General features: G+C 54.8%; 1 protein-coding gene across 1 annotated transcript in view; it reads right to left on the reverse strand.

Moving 5' to 3' along the window:
- Positions 1 to 5,440: 5,440 nt before the first annotated feature.
- The window catches only part of SELENON (selenoprotein N), a 55,278-nt gene continuing 39,618 nt past the window's right edge, over positions 5,441 to 21,100 (reverse strand). The window contains exons 2-12 of the mRNA XM_023732093.1: positions 20,064 to 20,181; positions 16,369 to 16,502; positions 13,209 to 13,421; positions 12,881 to 13,005; positions 12,179 to 12,316; positions 9,756 to 9,837; positions 9,171 to 9,359; positions 8,758 to 8,863; positions 7,624 to 7,736; positions 7,432 to 7,533; positions 5,441 to 5,611 (exon numbers count right to left, since the gene is read on the reverse strand). Coding sequence (XP_023587861.1) covers positions 5,441 to 5,611; positions 7,432 to 7,533; positions 7,624 to 7,736; positions 8,758 to 8,863; positions 9,171 to 9,359; positions 9,756 to 9,837; positions 12,179 to 12,316; positions 12,881 to 13,005; positions 13,209 to 13,421; positions 16,369 to 16,502; positions 20,064 to 20,112 — 1,422 coding nt within the window. The 5' untranslated portion in view covers positions 20,113 to 20,181. The remainder of the gene's footprint in view (positions 5,612 to 7,431; positions 7,534 to 7,623; positions 7,737 to 8,757; positions 8,864 to 9,170; positions 9,360 to 9,755; positions 9,838 to 12,178; positions 12,317 to 12,880; positions 13,006 to 13,208; positions 13,422 to 16,368; positions 16,503 to 20,063; positions 20,182 to 21,100) is intronic.

The following is a 21,100-nucleotide window of genomic DNA, read 5'->3' on the forward strand; positions in this document are numbered from 1 at the left end:
CGCCCCCCCCCCGGAAACGATCCTTTGCGGCTGCGCAGCGCGCGGCGTTCCTGCTCCCCCTCGGAAGGCGGACCCACCTCGGGAGCGGGGCGGGCGCTGCCTCTTGCGCGACCGGGGCTGGTGGCGGCGGCACGTGCTGATCTTGAGGGAGGAGACACGCCCCCTCGAGACCACGCCCTGCCTGCGGCTCTGAGCCTGGGGGGCAAGTCTGATTGGCTGCATCTCCCGGCTGGTCTCCGCCTCTTTGGTCCTCTACAGGTTTAGTCATGATACGACTTCTGAAAGCCTGGAAGCGGAGGCGCATGTCGCTGCTCAGACCCGTAAATGTTTGGTGCCCCACCCCTACTGCAAACTTCAGAATCTTCACCCTGGAGTTCACGGCCCTCTGAGTCTGGTGCTTGCCGCACCTCATCTCGCCCTGGTCCTCCTAACAGTTCATGCTTCCCGTTTAAGTCCTCTTCTTTCTGCGTTCCTTTCTTTTCCCGTCTATCTACCGCTGTACATCTCCTATCCTCCATTCTGGTCCATGTCAGTGCCTCCTTCACAAAAACTTTCTCTCCAGCTGAAATGAGCCTCTCCCTCCTCGACTCCTGCCCTCCAGTGCTTGTAGCTTTTTTCTATTTCAGCCTTTGTGTGGAGCCCTGGTGGCAGAGTGGTTAAGAGCTTGGCTGCTAACCATAAAGGGCGATAGTTTGAATCCACCAACCGCTCCTTGGAAACCGTATAGGGCAGTTCTACTCTGCCCTATAGGGTCGCTGAGTCAGAATCAACTCCACAGCATTATGTATCTCCCTCTCTCACGTTGACCAGTTCTACTCTGTCCTATAGGGTCCCTGAGTCAGAATCAACTCCACAGTATTATGTAGCTCGCGCTCTCTCTCTCACGTTGACCAGCTGTCGTGGAGTCGATTCCGACTCTTAGTGAAACCGGACCAATGGGTCCGTGCTGAGCGTGCAAAAAGCCAAACTCTCAGACTCTGCCTTTGAGAGGAAGAAAGAGTTTATTTCGCAGGCTAGCAAGCGGGAACTCAGAGGTATAGGCCTCAGATTGAGTTCCCAGAGTGGGAAGGGCAGTTACATTTTATAGGTTTCTTGATCTTGGGGTGTTATACATATTCACATAAAGGTGGATAAGGGGTGGGTTAGTTGTTGCTGATTGGCTAATGTTTCGCTCGCCTCTAATTAAAAGTACAGGCAATTTTAATTATACTATCCAGGCGCAGTGGAAGTGCTTGGGGAATAGAGGTCCACGAAACCCAAAAGATTTGTGTGGGGGTTTGGTTTGACAGTTCTGCTGGATTTCTGTCACTGGGCATGCGTGGTGGCCAGGGATTTCCCCTGGGTCACTTGCCGGTCACTTTCATCAGTTCTGCCCATGCTTAACCACTTTGGGATGGTTTGAGCTGGTTCTGGCCAGGGCTTTTCAGAGGGTTTGAAAAACAACTTTTTTGAGCATGATGTAGCAAGGGAGGTGACTGGGCCATGGGGTCCCCTAACGGTAGCGACTCTACAGTACAGAGTAGAACTGCCTCATAGGGTTTCCAAAGTTGTCATCTTTGCCAAAACAGATGACCACATCTTTCTCCAGCAGAGCAGCTGATAGATTCGAACCTCCTTTTGGTTAGCTGAGAGCTTAACCACTGTGCCACGAGAGCTTCTTACACATACATACAAACCAAACCAAACCCATTCTGTGAAGTCCATTTCAACTCATAGGACCCTACAGGACAGGGTAGAACTGTCCCATAGGGTTTCCAAGGATCCGCTGGTGGATTCGCATTGCCGACCTTTTGGTTAGCAGCCATAGCTCTTTACCACTGCATCAACAAGGCCCAGTTATAGCCCCATCAACCCAGGGCAGGCCTCAGTGAGAATTGGTTGATGGTATGGGTAGACTGATGGGCAAGATGCTACGTACTATGTATTGGGAAACAGATTCAGAGGGGGCCCCATATTCCTTCCACACTCACTAACCCACTCCCTCCTTGTGCCTGAACCCTCATAGTTTGAGCTCCATGACATCCAGTTCCTGAGTCACATCTCCTCCTGTGTCCTCAGCAGAGGGCTATGCCTGGCTCCTTGGTCCCAAAGCCTGCAATCCTAGTCGGCTAGGGACAGGGCCAGCTTTTTGGGCCAACCACCTACGCAGTCACACAGAGCCCCATGCTCGGAAAGGCCTCATGGTTGGTTTAATGCTCTGCTGTCACCAGCTTGAAATTATTAAAAATTTTTTAACAAGGGCCCCACATTTTCATTTTGCACTGGACTCTTACTTTGTACTGGGCCCTACAAATTATGTCGCTTGTCCCGGCCGGAGACCTCAGAGATTGTCCCACCTGATCCCCACCATTGTTTCAAAGGACGAAAGTTGACTTCTAGGGTGGCAGATTTGTTGCTGTAATTGTTGCTCCCCTCTCCCGGGCCGTAGATGTTGCAAACTAGCATTCTATCCTGGGTGTGGTAGATGCGGTTTTAGTGCCCCATCCAGCTGCCTTTACCCAGCCAGTGAACCCATCCATCCCCCAGCTGAACCCAATTTTTCTCCAGAAAATTGCCCTTGGCTGGAGGGAGGATAGAGTCCCCTAGCCTGGGAACTTACTCCACCCCTAAGCCAATGACTGACAGATATGGGGACAAAAGTTTGGCTCAATGCCTCAGCTGCCATGCGATATATGCTCCAGGGCCCTTCCCCTGTGAATCAGGCCAGGGCTAGGTTTGAGACTGTACCCCTGCTCAGCATTTTTCCCTTCCCTATCCAGCTTCACTCCTTTTATGGGTTTTTTCCTGAAGTGCACTCACTCAAAAAATCACACATGCTCTAACGCCTGTCTCAGGCTCTGCTTCCAGGGAACCTAGCCTGAGACACTGGGTTTGACTTCGGAATCTTTCTCAACACAGAACCAGGCAGCCACTATCCACTGGCTGCAGTTAGCCCGTGAGATGCCATCTCTGTACCATCTCAAAATAGTTGTACGGGGCCTATCACAAACTTATTTTAGACAAGTCACTCCAGCCCTCTGATGACAGATAAGATAGTCCCCAAAGGCATTCCAGCTCAAATCTGCACTGCCTTGTCCATCTGCCAAGCCAATCCCAACAGGGGAGGGAGTCAGACCATGGAAGAACAGAATGAACAACTTCTTGCTCAAAGGAAAGGCACTCAAAACAACCTTAGGCTCTCCAACTTTATTATAGGACATGTTGGGGACAGCAGAGGGGCCACAAGAGGGCAGCTGGGAGCCCTCAGCCACCATGTGCCTCAAGGCACAGTGGGGGACACACAGAGGCATCAGATGAGGATGCAGAAAGCCTAAGAAATCAACACCTTAATGGGAAAGTGGGGCAGGCCTGGAGGCCATGGGACAAGGGTCACTCCATGTGGCGTCAGCCCTCCTGGAGCAGCATGAAGGTGAGAGCTTGCTGGGGTGGAGAGGCTGAGTCTGCTGATGCTGGGTAGTCCCTCTGATGACACTGGGTGGCTCATCGGATGGGCTACCGTCACCCACCTCTAACGAGATCGTGGAGGCACTGAGATAGGCTTAGGTGCCCTCCCTCCCTGTAAGGGGCCTGGATAGCACGGTCTCCCAGGATACAAAGCCTGGCTCAGTTGCTGGCTCATGGCTTGTTTGATCTGAGATCAGAGGGGAGTGAGACATTTCGGTTTGAAAGGCTTTCCTTTCCACCTCAGTGAAAGCAAGCAGGTGAAGGAAGTGGGGATGCAGTACAAAACACCTCCAAAACAAGACACGAGCTTCAGAGTCACATGTGAGTTTGAATCTAACACTGGGTGATCTTTCACTTCATTTCCCTGAGCCTCAGTTCTTCATCTACAAAATGGGAACAAGTCACTTCCATCTCACAGGTTTGCTGGGAGGATGAAATGAGAAATACTTGTAATCCCAGCAAACTGCCTCAGATAGAGAAGGTTCTTCATGACTGGCTATATTACAATTTGATACAAAATTGAGACCAAGATTGGTTGTAAGGATGCCTCAACGTGCATGCTTCGAGGGCAAGGGCAAACGGGAACTTGGCAGATGGGAGATGAAATGCCTGCTCTCCTTCCCCTGCCGGGTTTAAGAGTGAGCCCCTGGCCTGAGGGCTGGGCGTGCAGCGTGGCCCCAAGGCCCTCATGACAACCCAGTGGAGGACAAGGATAGGGCTGGGGTGCACTGATCCTCTGAGGAATGTTTTTAAAAAGCCAGAGGAGGAGACAGGAGAGAGAGATTTCTTCCCAGAGGTGCAGCTGCAAAGACGTCAAGCCGGGTCCATCTAGGATTTCAGATCCAGCCGTCATGGGGCAGCTGCTTGGGGAAACCGTCGCTCCCTTCTTTCTCCTCAGCACTGGTGTTATCAAAAATACATACAAACTGTGAGAAAGTTCACATAGAAACACTTTTCGGCACATATAAAAAACAGACTGGCTGTGATCAGTGGCTCAGGATGTGGACGCCCCCAAGGAGTGTCATCGGCCACCTGAAGGTGGACATGCTGGGGGGCCGCCTTGGATGGCCGGGACAGTGCCAGCTCTAGGGGAGGCTGAGTTCTTTGGCTGGACTGTACTTCTATAGAGTTGAGGGTGAGGGGCAGGAGGCATTTTGAGGCATACTGGATCCAGCAGTCCTGCTGTGACTCTGTGCTGGGGAAGGTGGTAGGGGTGCCTTGGCCCTGGGCCTCAGGGACCCCTTGCTGGTCCCCTTGATAAGGGCAGAAGCCTACTTTACAGTAAACCTCCCCAGGCAGCAGGCCTCCCTCAGGTGGCAAGATACGGTTCTGGGGTCCTATCATTAGGTCAGATTGAGTGGCAAGCCCCAGGCTTGAGGAGCAGCAGGGGGTACCATGTAACTTCCACTTCTGAAGGAGGGGAGTGACCCTGGTTTTGCCCAGAGGCTCCAGAAGGCTGGAGACATTGGGCACAGGAGGGCAGCCAGGGTGTGGCCAGGAAAGAAGGCTCCAGACAAACAGGAGTGATTTTTTGGCAGCCTGGCTCCCGTGGGCTGGGGCTTCTTGATGCTTCTTTTGGGCAGGGGGTGAAAGTAAGGACAGAGGGGCGGCCCAGTCTCCATAGGACCCACTCTTCCTTATTCTTCACCCCACAGGGGCCTGGACTGTCTGGCTGAGTGGTGAGGTCCAGGGACAGGTGGGTAGGGAAGGGGAGAGGGTGGCAGCCCAAGCTAGAGGGTCACTCTACCAGCCAGCCCAGATACCCTTTGTCTGCCCACTGTCACCGGGCAAAGCTGGGATGGCCACCCTTAGTTGACCTCGGACCCCACAAGGCTGCCCAAGAGTGGGGTGGGGGTGGGAGTGTCTGAAGTCTGAAATGTGCCAAGGACCACTCTGGCTCTGGGGCGTGAGGGGCTGGAGGCCTGTCTGTCAGGGTTGGAGGTCTTTCTTTCCAGATCCCCCAGACAGCCTGGCTCCCACTGGCCTGGCGGGCACACTAGGGCTGGAGGAGGGGCAGGCCTCGCCGGAGCCCTTCCTTCAGGAACTGCATGTAGGTGGCCGTGGATGGGTCTTCAAAGGTGGACGAGAAGCTGAAGACATTGCTCTCGACGTCCTCGGGCGTCATGGAGGTGATATCCAGGAAGTAGTTGGCGTTGATGTGGTGAACCTGGGAGGAGGGTGGGTGAGGAAAGCAGGGGAGGGGCTACCCCAGTTCACTGGGCCCCTCCTCTCCCCGCCCACTCAAGCTCTCTTGGGAAAAGTGGCCCCTCTCAGGCCTTGACTCTTTGTTCCACAACGATCACATACAGGCAGCTGCAGCTACAAGCCCCTCCCAAATCCCACCCAAGGGCTGACTGTTGTCTTCCGGCTGCTCGCTCAGGGCCTTCTGACCAGAGCCCTTCCACACCTGCCCACTGGGTGGAAACCTGACGTCCTGTAATTCCATCTTTTCTGCTGCTCCTCGCTTTGTTGTTGTTAGGTGCCGTCAAGTCGATTCCGACTCACTGTGACCCCATGTGACAGAGTAGAACAACCTCACAGGAATTCCTAGGCTATAATCTTTACAAAAGCAAATCACCAGGTCTTTCTCCCACAGAGCCACTGCATGGGTTCGAACCACCAACCTTTTGGTGAGCAGCTGAGCACCTAACCATTGCGCCACAGGTCTCCTTACTCCTTCCTACCTACCCCCCGCCAAAACAAACCTGACCCCTCTCTCCTCTGTTCTCCTGACTCCTGAATTCCATACTCACTTCCATCAAAATGCCCAAGACACTTGAAGGGCCTGCTTCCCCATCTCCCTCCTGCTCCAGCCAGTGAGCTCCTGAAGGGCAGGGCTGGGTCTTTATCTTTGTGTACAGGGCCTGGCACAGAGTAGGTGCCCGGGATATGGACACATGAGCAAATGAGTGAGCAAGCAAACAATACAACCAATGAGTGAAAGAATGCATGACAGATGGGGTTCTCATGGCCCAGCCCTGTCTGCTCATCTCTGTGACCCCAAGGCCCTGCCCTGGTCTGGCCCCACCATGGTGGGTGTCAGTGGGCATGTGCAGCTGCCTGGCTCTCCCTCAGGCCCTTCCTCCTGGGTTGTGCTCCTCACCCTGAGCCTGGGACAGCAGAAGCCTCCTGGCTGGTCCCTCTTCCTCTCCAACAAGCCCTCGCTGAGCGCATCTCCCGGGCCGGCCAGCGCTCTTGTTCCTGCACTGCTCCTCACCCTGGGATCCTGGGGAACCTGGCCACCACCCTACAGCCTTAGTCCCACACTAACCAACCCACTGTTGGCTTGGGGCTTAAAGGCTAAGGGGCAGCTTCGACCAGAAGAGCAGGAGATCTTGAGCCTCACAGGCCTGCTGCCCTTTTTAATTGTGGTACTTTAGCCAAGTCTCTGTACATTTTGAGCCTTAGTTTCCTTGTTTGTAAAATGGGCATTCATGGTCATCTCTCTCCCAAAGCTGAGGTGAGGAGCCAATGAGAGGACTTGGTGAGTGCTGAGTAAGGGCCCTGAGGAGACACAGGGTCTTGAACCTTGGCTCAGGCTCTGGCCCTCTCCTGGCATGGCTCCTGGAACTCTCTGCCTGCCTCCTGGCTGGCTCCTCCCTGCTCCTTTCATCCCAGGCTGACTCAACAGTCTGAGGCGAGCTTTCCCTTCCAGTCCATGTTTCTACCCAGTGAACCTGTCTGGCCCACATGGGAATGTGTGGACTGTGCCCGTTGCTAAGTGGTCTCCAAAGTGCTGTAGTGGTCCCTTCTAGTGGGAACTTCCAAACACCTGCATGAGGCAGGTAGAGTGGGCATTACAATTCCTGTTTTATAGATGGGGATAACTGAGGCTCAGATTGGTTGAGAGATTAGCTCAGGGTTTTGTAGCCAGGAAGTGGTAAAGCCAGCCCAAAGTCTGATGAGCTCTGCACACCATGCCCCTTGCTGCTCCCTCTGCCCCAAAGCACCTGGCCCAGGCTAGGCTCAGGTGGTGGGGTTACCTACCACGGTGCCATTGGGCAAGCAGATCATCATCTCCACGGGAAAGCTGTACTTCTCCAGGTGCAGGCCAGCCAGCTTCTTGTGGGATGGGTTCTCCTGGCTGTTCTGTGGGGACAGTTGGGCATGTTCCTGATACCTCAGCCCCCACCATTGTCCTGTGGCTCTCACGGGGACCCCACCCACCTGCCCACTCACCTGCAGGTCCTCTAGCTCCTTCACCAGGGACCAGGTGCTGATAAAGCTCTCATTGAGGAGGGTGAGGATGGGCGAACTCTCCAGGACAGTCTCCCGGAGAGTCCGCCCTGAACCTGTTCAGGGAGAGGCCAAGGCCAGAAGGGTGAGGTGCCCCCACATGTCTTACTAGGGTTTTCAGTCAGCAACAGTCTTGCTTTGGGTAAACCTCACGGGCTGTAGATTGGTCTCTGCAGCCTGCCACTTAGTAGGTGCTGAATAAATGGTAGCTGTGATGGACAACAATAATATATGGACATCCTAGGTTGAGATTTAGGGTGGGGAGTCCACCTGGCCCAGGGACTTGTAGACAGTGACAGCTTCTTAAATCCACGGAACTCTGTACCCCCGGGCCTTTGCATAGACTGCTTCCTCTATCTGAAACACTCTTTCTCCTGTCACTTGACAAACTCGTACTCATCCTTCAAAGTCTCAACTTAAATGTCTTCCCTGATCCCCCCAGTCACATGCTTTCCTTGCTACCTGGACCTCGCCTTGTATAACATTCACCACACTTGTGATGATTCACTCAGTGTCTGGCTTCTGCACCACACTGTATGCTCCTGAGGGCAGGGGCTGCTGCTGACTTCCTGGCTGCAGCACTCCAGCACCTAGCTTGGGGCTGGGCACAGCAGGTGCCCAGAATGTGTTTGCTGAGTGACTGGGTGAGAACATCCTGTACCCACTGCTGGGTGCCCAGACAACTTTGCACCTAGCAGGCCTTGGGTGAATTTTCTGAATAAGTGAATGCAAGCCGAGCCTTGGAGGTTGTTTTCTCTCCTGCACATGGATACCACTTTACAGAGTATAGGGCACTTTCACACCCATTCTCACGATGGGAATAGGTATAGTAACTGTATTGCTGAGGAAACTGAGGCTTAGGAAAGGTAAGTGGAAATGGCTGAGTTAGGACTTGAACCCAGTCTGTCAGGGGTCTTTCTACTGCAACGAGCAGCTTCCTCTGGGCTCAGCACAGAAATCCCCAGTCCTTGCCCCACCCTGTATATGTAGTCCTGAGTCCCTTATGGCTTGGTGCCTCTTACACCCCGAAAGAGGTCTCCTCCCCACCCCCTCTTGGAACTGGTTGGTCTCCCTCACCTCAGCAGGACTGGTCATCCAGGGCCCCCCACAGCAGGATTGAGTGCACCAGCTTGTTTTCTGCCTTGGCTCGGTCGAAGGCCTCAGTGAACGGCAGGTAGTTGACCTGGGGCCAAGCCAAGACAGATAGAAGCCACTGTCTGAGGCCAGGTCCCATTCAGGGGCTCTGAGTATGTAGTATATGTGTGTGTGTGGCAGGGAGCAGGGGTGGGGGTGGGGGGCTGGGGGCTCCCCAGGCACCAGGCTGGGCCCTGTAGGGAGATGCCCTCAGCAGCAAGCTGCTCACATACTCCAGCATCCCTGTGCTCACCTGATGCCCTCCAAAATCCCAGCCTCAGCACCTTGGAGCCTGACCCCAGCACCCCCCACCAGTGGCTGTCATCACCCCTGCCCACGTGCCTGCCCAGCCTCACCTTCTTGAAGGGGTACATGGTCACCTCCAGGCGCCGGGTGGCCTCCTCCAAGCTCAGCTCCTGGTGCCATTTGATCTCTTCAAACACAAACTGGAGGGGCTCCCCCGAGGGCAGGCGGCTGTTGATCACATTGCCATCCTCATCCAGGATCACAGAGGGCACTGAGGGGCCCGTGGCTTCCAGCTCCATCTGGGCCAGAGGTCAGTGGGTAAGGGATGTTTCAGAGCTGGGTGAGAATACTCAAGGTGGTCCTGAGAGACCCTCACCCATTGTAGAGACGGGGAGACAGAGGCCCAGGAAAGGGTAGGGCCTCGGTCACGGCTATGCAGTAAGTCGGGGACAGAGCCAGAGTGCCCAGCCAGGGCTCCTTCTATTGCCTGTTGCTTCCTGAGGCCCAGGTCAGACCCTGGGCATTGTGTGTAGGAACGTGCAGCTTCCAGAAACCCAGGTGCTGTGTCCTCCGCCCTGGGCTGTCCTGAGCACTTGCCAGCTAGGCCCCGATGCAGGAAGCTGAGTGGCCCTGTGGCAGGGGCCTGTAGTTGAGCCCCACCTTCTTACCTGGTTAGGGACCACCTGTGTGCTCACCTGGGGTATGTAGCCGATGTCCACTTCCATATTGCTGCTCTCACTGGCCCCGTACAACCACTCCATATCCACGTTCAGAGACCTGGGATATGGATGGGTAAGGGGGGTGACAAGAGCAGAATGTCATCAAAGCCCATTAACCATGTGCCAGGCTTCATCTCACCGAGGGTGCACAACAGCCTGAAGTCCACAGTTACTGTCCTCACTTTACAGATGAGGACACTGAGGCTCAGCAAGGGGGATTCTGGCTGCAGAGCCTGGGCCCCTTCCTCTCCCCAGGCTGCCTCTCCCTAAGGGCACCCCAACATCACCCTCCACTTTTACAGTTCAGAGGACTTTCACATCACGTTTCACGTGCCACCCATGACCCCCTGAAGCAGAGAGACCATGAACGCCTTGTTGCAGGACAAAGGAGTGAAAACCAGAGCACTGTCCTCCCTGTGCTGGTCTCCAGACTGCAGGAAGTCTGCTCTGATCACATGCAATCTGAAGATCTGCCACATGGGGGAGCCCCAGGACTGTCAACCGATCAACTTCACCTTGGGAGAGGTGGAGCAGGGCCTGGTGAGCTGGGAGTCCCTGCTGCCTGGTCCTGAGACATGGGCCCAGGGCAGCTGGTCCTGGGGCTACTCATTTGCCCCTCTCTCCCTCCATCTCATCCAGCCCAGGACATCGTCCTCTCCACCCCAGCTCAACAACACTGGGTTGGAGGCAGACATGCCTGGTGGCCAGCCTCCTCCCCAGCCCTGGGCTGGGCCTCATGGAGCACAAGACAGGGAGGACGAGTGCAGCGCGGACTTCCCACTCAGCCCAGGATGGCCCTGCCCTGCCCTCTCAGGGAAAGAGAGGAAGCGGTGCCTGCTCCCTGGGGCAGTGGCATCACTGGGGTGGGTATCACCCCCCCTGCTAATACTACAATATTATAGCTAAAACACCAGAAAATCTGACAAAATCAGCCGCTATAAAAACACTGGCAGCAACAAAAACAATAGCCGTGCTTGCAGCACGTGCAAACGAAACTACGTGATTCGGAGCGCCCTTGTAATTGGGTAATAATGACAGCTCTGTCTGGAGCGCATTAAAAGAAAAAACAAACAAACCCATCGCCACTGAGTGGATTCCGACTCATAGTGACCCTATAGGATGGAGTACAACTGCCCCATAGAGTTTCCAAGGAGCGCCCGGTGGATTTGAACTGCTGACCTTTTGGTTAGCAGCCATGGCTCTTAACCACTGCGCCACCAGGGTTTCCAAGGTTCAAAAACTAAATTAGCACAGTTTTAGCCTTGTAGGTATACTGTAACATGTAAGCTGGGCTTATGAAAAAATTTTTTGTTGTTATAACTAACTACAGGGATATTTTTATAAAAAAAATAATAATAAATTTATGCTGAAACACTGCACAAAAAGTTTACTGACAGTCATTTTGGTGTCACTCCCTGATTTTGGTGTCACCCCCTCCGACAGCATCACCTGGTGCTGTCAAAACTTCTACAACTCCCTTGTGACAGCACTGCCCAGGGGCAGCTTTCCCTTCTAGGCTATCCTGCAGGTGAGACAGGCCAGGAGTCAGCCTCCCATCTGGCGGATGAGGAAACAGGTCTGGAGAGTGCCAGGATCTTGCTCACAGCCACACAGCCCATTGGTGCCAAGGCCGAGACTTAACTATGGACCTTCTGGCTCCCAGCCCAGGTCCTGCCCCTACACTGGCCACTCAGGCCCAATATGTGGCCATTTGTTGTTGGGGAGGAATCTAGAAAACCCGAAGCTGGGTTCTCTGGGTCCCCTGCTGCCCCGACAGGTGGCAGACCCTGAGCAGGCCATGAAGGCAAGCAGGAGGCTGGCATGAGTCATCAGCAGACCCCGTGAGGCTGTGTGGTAGCACCTGCGGCTGAGGGGGGGTCTATCCTCAGACCTTTGTGTGTGCTGTCCCCTTCGCCTAGCTAACCTTCCTCATCCCCCAGGGGTCTGCTTAGATGTCGCTTCCTCTGGGAAGTCTTCTTGGACCCCGACCAGCTGGGTCCCTGCCCACATGCTGGCTCCTCCTAGGGTAGCATGAGCAGGCCGTGGTTATGGCTGTTTTCAAGGTCTGTCTGTCAGCAGTATGAGGGCAGGGAGGCACCAGCTTCAGGGAGGGTCTGTTTGTAGCTGCACTGGGTCCCAGGTACAGTGCAGGGCCCGGCCCACACAGCACCTGAGAAACAGATGATGGAATGATCACCTCTGCTGCCTCTGGGTGGGGAGCAACAGCTCCGGGCTCCTCCAAGAGGGGGTCCAGGTTCCTTCCAAGAGGGGTAGCTCTGGGTAGCAAAGGAATGGCAGTCGACTGTGGGGGCCTCTGGGGACCCCTTGCTTCTAATCTCCTGGAACTGAGGGGTAGGGTAGATTATAGCAGGGTGCCAGGGCTGGGCCAAGGCTCCCACCTGTGGTTGGGCACGAAGAGCCGGAAGTCGCGGACATGGGTGGCGTCTTTGGACAGGATGATGTGGCCGGTGAACTGGCCAGGGGAGAACCAGAAGGGGAAGTTGGGCGGCTCGCTGAGCTGGAACTCGGCGTGGATCCTGTGGGGAAGGCAGCCAGCCGTCAGCAGGTCCCCTGCTGAGCCAGAGCCCACCCTCCCACTTCTTTCCCCAAAGGCTGGGAACCTGGGGAAGGAGGCCAGACTATCACATGGGGGAGGGGAAGAAAGGAGGGTGTTTGGGGCAGGGAGAGAGTACGAGACCCTCCAATGCTGCCCATCCTTCAAGGCCTAGTCCTCAAGCTGCCTGCTCCAGAAGCCATGCCTTGACCCTTCTCTGGGCTCCCATAGCCTCTCTAGGTCGTGTGTGACCTGGTACCACAGGTATCGTTCACCCACCTTCTGGGCTGGTGACACAATCATGGCCATCAGGCCTGGGCTAAGCACTTTCCACACCTCCTTCCAGTGAACCCTCACATGCCCTATGAGGAAACTGAGGCTTAGAGAGCCAAAGCTGCTGGCCCAAGACCACGGGATGGTAAGTGGTGGAGCTGGGGGCTTTGAGTCCGGCCCCTCCCAGTGCCATTCCCTTCCTGAGGTTCCTCTGGTGCCCTAGGGCCCCAGGCTCGGGTGGGAGGCAAGGATGGGGGTGGCGAGGGTGACTCACCGGAACATCACAGTGTAGTAGAAGTCACTGATGGCGGTCAGGCAGGCGACAGCACCCTGGGGGGCAAAGCGGGTCTTCACGAAAGGCCGAGGGTGGAACATGCTCAGGAGCCGGTGGATGATGACCTGGGGGAGGGGAGTGGAGACCAGGCTGGCTTGCTGGCCCAGAAGAGAGACCCAGGGGCCTGTGAGGGTGGGTCCAGAGGGGAAACAGGGAAGTAGGTGGGGCAGGGCTTATGCTGGGGGTCCAGCAGCAGACCGGGAGGGGGCACTGGTTGGACTTGGGCAGGGGCAAAGGGGCCCTGCGTCTCACCACAGGCTGCCCTCACCTCCTTGCCCTTGGGCGGCGGTGGGTAGAAGCGGTTGTTGGACAAGTAGCCAGTGAAGATGCTCAGCTCACTGGGGATAATCCACCAGGGCTCGCCCAGCTTCACCTGGCCCGGAGGAGGGAGGAACGGCCAGAAGTGACGGGCGGCGAACACTGCTCTTGGTGAGGCTGCGGTGGTCCAGTTACGGAGGCCGGACAGGGCCAGATGGGAAACCTGGGGCAGGGGAAAGCCGAAGACTGGGGACACTGCCAACCATGACTTTGGAGTCCCCTGGTCCATGATAGGAGCCCCTGGGTGGTGCAAACAGTTAACGCACTCAGCTGGTAACCAAAAGGTTGGTGGTTCGACTCTGCCCAGAGGTACCTCAGAAGAAAGGCCTGGCAATCTACTTCCGAAACATCAGCCATTGAAAACCCTATGCAGCACAGTTCTACTCTGACACACATGGGGTCTCAGTGAGTTGGCACTGACTTTGCAGCAACTGGTATGGTGTGGTCATGAGTAGGTGGAGTCTCCTCTGAACCCTGAGCTGGCCTAAAAGCCCAGGGAGGAGAGGGAGCCCGAGGAGTCTCCTGCCCTGGTGAGGGCCACATGCTTGGCATTGTCTTGCCAGAGCCAAGGCTCATGGCCCTCTCCCCTGCCCCAGCCCTCTGACTGCTTCTGCTTCTTCCTAGTCAGAAGGCTCCCAGGCTGCACTCATTCCTGCCTGCACTCCTTGGCATAAGCTGGAAGACGAAGACCAAGCCTGCGTGCCACAGCCCTGCCTAGCTTCCTCGCCCCCACACCTTAGCCTCGAATTCGGCTCCTAATCCCTCCCCGGAGGTTGACAGTCCCATTGAGGAAATCAGAGTTTGGATTTGGAGCTAAGTCTGTTGAGGGAGGGGTGAAACTTCTAGAGGCAAGAACAGGGTGAGATGACCACAGAGGGAGGGGAAGGCCAGCCCAGAGAGCACCCCCCCCCCCCCCCGCTTCCAGTGCAGCCTGCCGCACGCTGGCCGTGCACTCACGGCAAGAGGCCTCCCGAAGCTCTTTTCCTCATCAGTAGCCCACCTGTTCTGTCTGATGACTCAACAGGCAGGAGACAATCAGCACTGGAAACTGACAGGGCTGTCCACACCTCAGCCTGGGCAGAGGCGGGACCCTGGAGCAAGCAGGATGCTTTTGTAAAAGCTCCACCCTCAGAAGCTGCTCCCTGCCCTTCTGGGGTGCAGGTAGGAACCGGTCCTCCATGAGGTATCAGCCACCGGACAGTGTGTACCTGGCCCCCTCAGTGATGCTGTCCCAGTCTTGGCAGCAGCAGGCTCCCTCGCCCTCCCCACTTCTAGGGCAGCTGAGGCCCCAGGCTCAGTGGGAAGTGGGAGCAGCAGGAAGTGCGAGGAGGTCCCACTGTGAGGGATTTAACAGGCAGGTTTTCAGAGCAGGGCTGGCTATGCCTGCCCACCCGCCAATCCACTCGCTTGCTGGACGCTGCTCATGGCTAGCCACCCCAAGCAAGGAGCTGCCCCAGAAGGGAGCCAGGCTCTGTGGGGCTCTGCTCCTGTTGTCTCCCCACATAAATACAGGTGCATCCCAGGCCCTGCTCCAACCCCCCTGCCCTCCGCTCTGCTTGCTGCTCTGTGGGGGACTCATCTGTTCCCTTAGCTTTAACCACCACTCTGGGCCCATCACCCCCAAACCCACCCAAACCCATCCCACTCAACCCATGGCCACCCCCAGATCTTTCTGCACAAGCTCAAACCCGTGTTTCAAACCACTTGGCTGGACTCTCCACCTGGACGTCCCCCAGGTTCCTCAACTTCAGCACACCCAAACTGATCTCATTCTCTTGCCACCAGACCCACTCCCCTCTGGTTATCAGCCAGATGCCCAGGAGTCACCTCAACTCCTCCCACCTACTTTCCATCAGCAGCCCCGCCCCACCCTTTCTTCAGTTCCCATCATCCGTTATCCCTCTGCCCTTCTGCTCCATCACTGCTGCCGCCCCTAAGCCTGCCAACCTCTCCTCCTCCCTCCCAGGGACTGGCCTTCCCAAATCTCCCCAGCATCCCTCCCTCAACACCAGCCATCAGCCTGGGGAGCACAGATCTGATGAGGGAACTCTCTTACTGCAGAATCGGCCGTGGTTTCTTGCTCTGCAGAACCAAGCCCCAAGCCCAGCCACCAAGGCGCTTTGTAGTTGGGCAACTTCCCTTCCAGCCCCACTGGCCAGGATGCCCCCACATGGGCCCCACATGCCCTGGGTCCAGCCCTCGGTTGACCAGGCCTGCCACTTTCTGCCTTCTGGCCTGTGTTCATGCTGAAGTGACATTTCAGCTGAGATATAAAGGCTGAGTAGATGTACACTAGGCAAAGAGAAAATGCTGTTCTTGGCAGAGAAGGAACAGCATATGAGAAGGCTCACAGCTGGAAGGAAGTGTGGTGATTGGGAAGAAAGGCAAGAGGGCTGGGGATGCTCACGACCTGGGATAGGTATGAGACCTTGTCCAAGGGCCTTGGGTGGGGGAGGGGCTGGTAAAGATGGATGGTCTACCTCCCATAGGAAGAGTGGGCAGAGGGGCTGCCTTCTCAGGGGCCCTCCCACCCTTCAGCACCCTGCCAGGGGCGGACCCTCAGGTCTATATCATCTGAGTGCAACAGAGCAGGGGCCAGGCCTCGGGCTAGGGGCCTGGGGTACACTGATGTGTAAGATGTGGGCCTTGCCGCCTAGAAACTCATGGCCTGCGGGGAGACAGAGACTTGCAGAAAGTAATCATTACAATCTGTGAGGCGGCTGCTTTAGGCTCTCTCCTGCACTTGCTGTTGCCTCCGTGCCGTTACCAGGCTAAGCCCTCCTCATCCTCAGTCTGTGTCATTTGTCACTCCCTCCAGAACATCATCCCAGTTCCCCCTTCCCCTACCCGTCCCCCCAGGTTAGAGGCTCCTGCTTCTCTCCTGCCTCCCCCACCAGACTGTGTACTGGGAGCAAGGACAGCATCACTCCACTTCTGGACCCTTGGGCTGGGCACAGTGGATGGCTGATGAAGGAAGGAAGGAGAGATGGAAGGATGGACGGACTGAGCGCAGACTGGTCCTCAGGGGAGTGCACCCCAGTGACCCAGTGATCCAGGCTACTGTCTGTGTCCCACCCATGGGGGCCCCATCCTGCCTAACCCCAACTCACCCCCAGGAACCCATCTTTGCTCTTGGTCATGCTCTCCGGGAGCAGAGGCTGGAATCGGGCCTCTATGGTGAGCGTCTCCTCGCTGGGGTCTGGGGGTAGCTCCTCGTCCTCATAACTGGTCGCAGGAGTTGACCCTGGGAGACACAGATCGCGGGAGGGCCCTGCCCTCAGGCTGCAAGGCCTCGCTTCTTTCTGGGCACCCACACTGGCCTAGTGATTAAGGGCACCAGGCTCAGGTTGGGGCGGGGTGGAATTAACAACCACCAAAGTAACACACAGTATGTATCACATTTTAGTTTCACAATAGCCCTGTTAGGGAGATAACATTATTGCCAACTCTGGTTCCCAGATGAGAAAGTGGAGGCTCACAGAGGTGAAGTGACTTCCCCGAAGTCACAGAGCTAGGTTAGTGGGGGAGTCAGGATTCAAACAGATGCTCAACCACGACCCTCTTCCTGAGGCGGATAAGCTCTCAAGGGCTGTGTTCTCAGAGGCTCTGAGTCAGACTGATCTGGATTCAAATCCCAGCCCCACCACTCAGTGGCTGTGTGACCGTTGGCCAGTGGCTTGTTATATGGATTAAATGAGATAATCTATGTAAAGTGCTTAGCTTTGGGCCTGAACAGAGTAAGCCCATAATAAACTTCAGCTGTCTTACTATTAACCAAGGTGGGGAGTCACAGAGCTGGGGCTCCTACCTAATTCTTCTGTCTCCAACCTGGGTTCTTCCTACCAGGCCAGGCTGGCTGGCTGCAGAAAGGCTATTCCCAACTGTTCCATGTCCTTTGTTCTCCAAACCAAGTTTGTGATAAAGCCATGCTGGGCCCACTAACGGTAGCACCCAGGCAAGCAGCTGCTGTTTCCAGCTGCTGGGATTCCCACGAAAGAGAGAAGCAACTTTCTGGGGCATGGAGCTGAAAACACACTGGGCCAGGCAACCTCCGCCCAGTCCCTTAGTTAAGGTTGGCTCCATTTCCTGGGCTCTTTGGGACAAGCCAGGGTTCCCTGGGTGGTGCAAACAGTTAAGCGCTCGACTACTAGCTGAAAGGTTGGTGGTTCAAACCAACCCAGAAGAGTCTGGGAAGACAGGCCTGGCGATTTGCGTCTGAAAGTTCACAGCCTTGAAAACCCTATGGAGCACAGTTCTACTCTGCACACACGAGGTCACCATGAGTCAGAATCAATGACAACAACAACTGGGATAAATCATTTAGCCTCTCTGCTTTTTGTACATGAAAAAAGGAGACAATACTACCATTCCTGTCCCTGTCATTGGGACCTGGTGAAAAAACCAATGGCTGCTCAGAGAGGAACTCAGTCAAGGAAATCAAAGTAATAAAAACAAGAGACAGATTCAGGCTATCTCTGGTGGCACGGAAAGAGTGCTGGTTCCGGAACGAGGAGACCTGCTTCTCCCTGATTTTCTAGGTGACTATGGGCTGCACCTTTCCCACCAGGGCCACTTCCCCATCTGTACAAGGAGGACTGAACTAACAGTGGTTGAATTCGATTTCCCAGATCTCTTCCTGCTCAGTGCTCTTTCAAGTGTGGAGGGAATGACTATGAAGGCTTAAGGGAGACAAGAACCCAGTTCAAAACGGTGGGGCCCCTGGATGCATATAATAGAATAAAACAGGGGTGAGTCTTGCTATGTCCACTCTCTCAGGGCTTGGCACAGTTTGTGATACAGAGACGATACTAGGTGTTTGTTGACTGACTGACTGGCTGGCTGAATGAATGCATTAAAAGCAGTTCTTAACCTGGAGTCAACAGAATCACCCAGAATGCCCTTTTAAATTACAGGCATCCAGACTCCACCTCAGACCTACGAATCAGAACCTTTAGGGCTTGGAACGAGGACACTGCACGTTTAATTAGCAGTCCCTAGTGGCTCCTGATGCAAATCTCTGTTCTAACGAATCACTGTTATTTCTGCAGTTGTAAGTCAATGCAGCGAAACTTTCTGAATCAGTAACCCAGAAACCTCAGAGGAAGGGAGCAATAAGGAAATGCAGGGTGATTAGTCTGTCTTGCATATTCAATTATTTTATTGTTACCACAGGTAATTATTAATAATGATACCCAGCATTTTACAGTCCTTTGGTTTTCTAATAAAAATGTTATTTCCTGATTTATATGTAATATTTGCTCATTGTAGACAATCTGTAAAAATTTAAAGTACTTTATAATGCAGAAAATTAAAAACACTCATAACTCCACCAACTGGCCTCTATTTCCTGCTTGGATTAGAGTTTTTTTAGCCTTTTGACTTCCCAGCACTTGGTCCTGTTTTGCACTCAGAGTGGCATTGGAGGTAAAGGAGGGAGAGATTATTCTCCCATGTTGGAGAAAAAGATTTATGAGAAAAAAATTAAAAGCGTCTCCAAGCCCAGCAAGCTTTGCCAATATGTCACTATCAGGACGCTCTCACTCTCTGGCCACAAAAAAGGGCAAGGAAGTAGCCTGCGTGGATGCTCGGAGAAGTGTATGCAAAATAATGCTAAGAAGTACAAGCAGATCCACAAGGGGTGACCTGTTTACCTGCCTGTCTGCTTTCATGACAGAACTGACTGCCACCAAGAGACACTGACACACACCCACTCCAGCCAATTAGCATTTTCCACATGACCTTCCTCCTCTGGCAGTGACAACAGGTCACTGGGCCAGCAGGTGGCTGACCTACCTGACACATCCCCTGAAACACAGAAAGCCCATCATGGGCTTCTTTTATTTTTAGGTGGCTGAGAGCAGCTGGGGTCTCTTGTTCTTGTCTCTCCCATCTACTGGCTTACTTGAACCAGGCAATTTGGTGACAAGTAGGTGCCCCAGCTCATCAGTTTAAGGAATGTCACAACAAATTACAGGGCAATGGAGACAGAGGTTGGGGTGTGGGAGAGGGGCAGTGAGAAAAGCATTTTATAATTCATTCAAATATTTCAGCCCCTCATCTTTGAAAACAAATCGCTGATTATATCTAGGCAAAAATGGATAGCAAGAATGGGATGGGAATCTGACAGCACCTAAGCAGAGTTTAATACTTAGTAATAATATTAGTACCTGTTGTTGTTGTGAGCTGCTGAGTTGATTCTAACTCACAGGAGCCCCACGTAACAAAGCAGAACTGCCCCTTAGGGTTTTCTAGGTTATAATCTTTATAGAAGCAGATCGCCAGGTCTTTCTTCCACAGAACTGCTGGGTGGGTTTGAATCACCAACCTTTCAGTTAGCAGCCGAGCGCTTAACCCTCAAAGCTGTGAGCTGGTGTAGGACTCTGGCGCCAGATGGCTCCGGTTCTAATCCTAGGTCTAAACCTTTCTAGCTTGGGCAAGCTGGTTAATTTCCTGTGCTTCAGTTTCCCAAACTGTAACCACGGGGGGCATGATAGTGTCCATCTCCCAGGGCTATTGTGAAGATTAAAGAGGTAACACACATAAAGTGCTTCAGATGATGTCTGCCATCAAGGAGGTGGCCAAAGAATGTGAACTAGCATTCTCTTCACATGGGCGGAAAACAGGTTTGGGGGGCTGAAGCAGCGTGTCCAAGCTCCCAGCTAGAAAGTGGCAGAGCCCAGAGAAACCAAAGCCCACAATCTTCCTTCTGCTTCAGGCCGCTGCTTCTCCTTGGCTGTGAAGACACAGCTGCCAAGAGGCTGAGGGCAGCGCCTTGGGCTCCCCCTTCCCCAGCCTCTGCTGGTACCTGTCAGCTTCTCAGCAATGGGTTTGAACTCCTCAGGGCTGATGTACATATCTCGGTCGGTGTCCAAGGAAGAGAAGAGAAAGAGGCCTTCTGTGCCCAGGGCCTTCAGTGCTGATTCCTGCTTGGGAAAAAGGGCACACCTGAGCACCAGTTGGATTCCCAAGTCTTCCTGACCCCAAATGGGTAGATGCTTCCAACCCCAGGTGACAGCTGATGGTGGGGCTCCCCTAACCATCTTCCTGAGGTCTTTCAATACCTCTAGTCCGTCTGTCCAAATGTCATCTCTGAACTGCCCTCAGAGTCCTTCCAACCCCCTACCCAATCCCTCCTAGTCCCTGCTTCACTCTGGGCCTTCATCCACTGTCCACTCTCTAAGGGTCCCCTCCTGGTCTGCCCCATCTTCCCCAGTCCCCCTTCCAGCCAGGCCATCCCTGCTTCACCCTGTTCTTTCCCCCATGGTCCTCTCCTGAGCCCCTCCCCACTTCCCCCAGCTTCCCAGTACCCCTTCCAGACTCTCTAGGTCCCATCTTCACTCTATGCCTTCAGCTGCTGTCCGCTGTTCAAGTCATCCCTCTGGACCCGCCCCTCCAGGCCTCACACAGGGCCAGTCCTGTCACCTTCCTCCCTCTGTGCTTCCAACTCTGTCATCCCAGCTCTAGTCAGTCTTGGTCTCCTTTGCCCCTTTCTGTCCACATCCCCCTCCAGGGCCTACCTATGCCCTGGAAGAGGCACAGCTGGAGCCCGTGACTTCCCCCAACCCATAGAACAGCCCTCTCCCACTCGCTCGCTCGCTGACTGACCGGCCTCCTTCCCATCCTCATAAAGTCCTTCTCCAGGCCAACTTTCCATCCCCTGCTGGCCGTTGCTCCTCTGCCCGCCCACCCTCTGAGCCCCCAGCGGGCCCTTCCATCTCTGTCCCTTGTCCCCACCCCCACCCCGTCTATCCCCGGTTCCCGGTCCCTCTGCGAGCCGGCGGCCGAACGTTCCATCCCGCCCCCACGCCCCGGCCCACCCGAGTCTCCCCGGTCGCGCCCCCT

Source organism: Trichechus manatus, unplaced genomic scaffold (assembly GCF_000243295.1).
Source record: "Trichechus manatus latirostris isolate Lorelei unplaced genomic scaffold, TriManLat1.0 scaffold00048, whole genome shotgun sequence".
Taxonomy (NCBI): domain Eukaryota; kingdom Metazoa; phylum Chordata; class Mammalia; order Sirenia; family Trichechidae; genus Trichechus; species Trichechus manatus.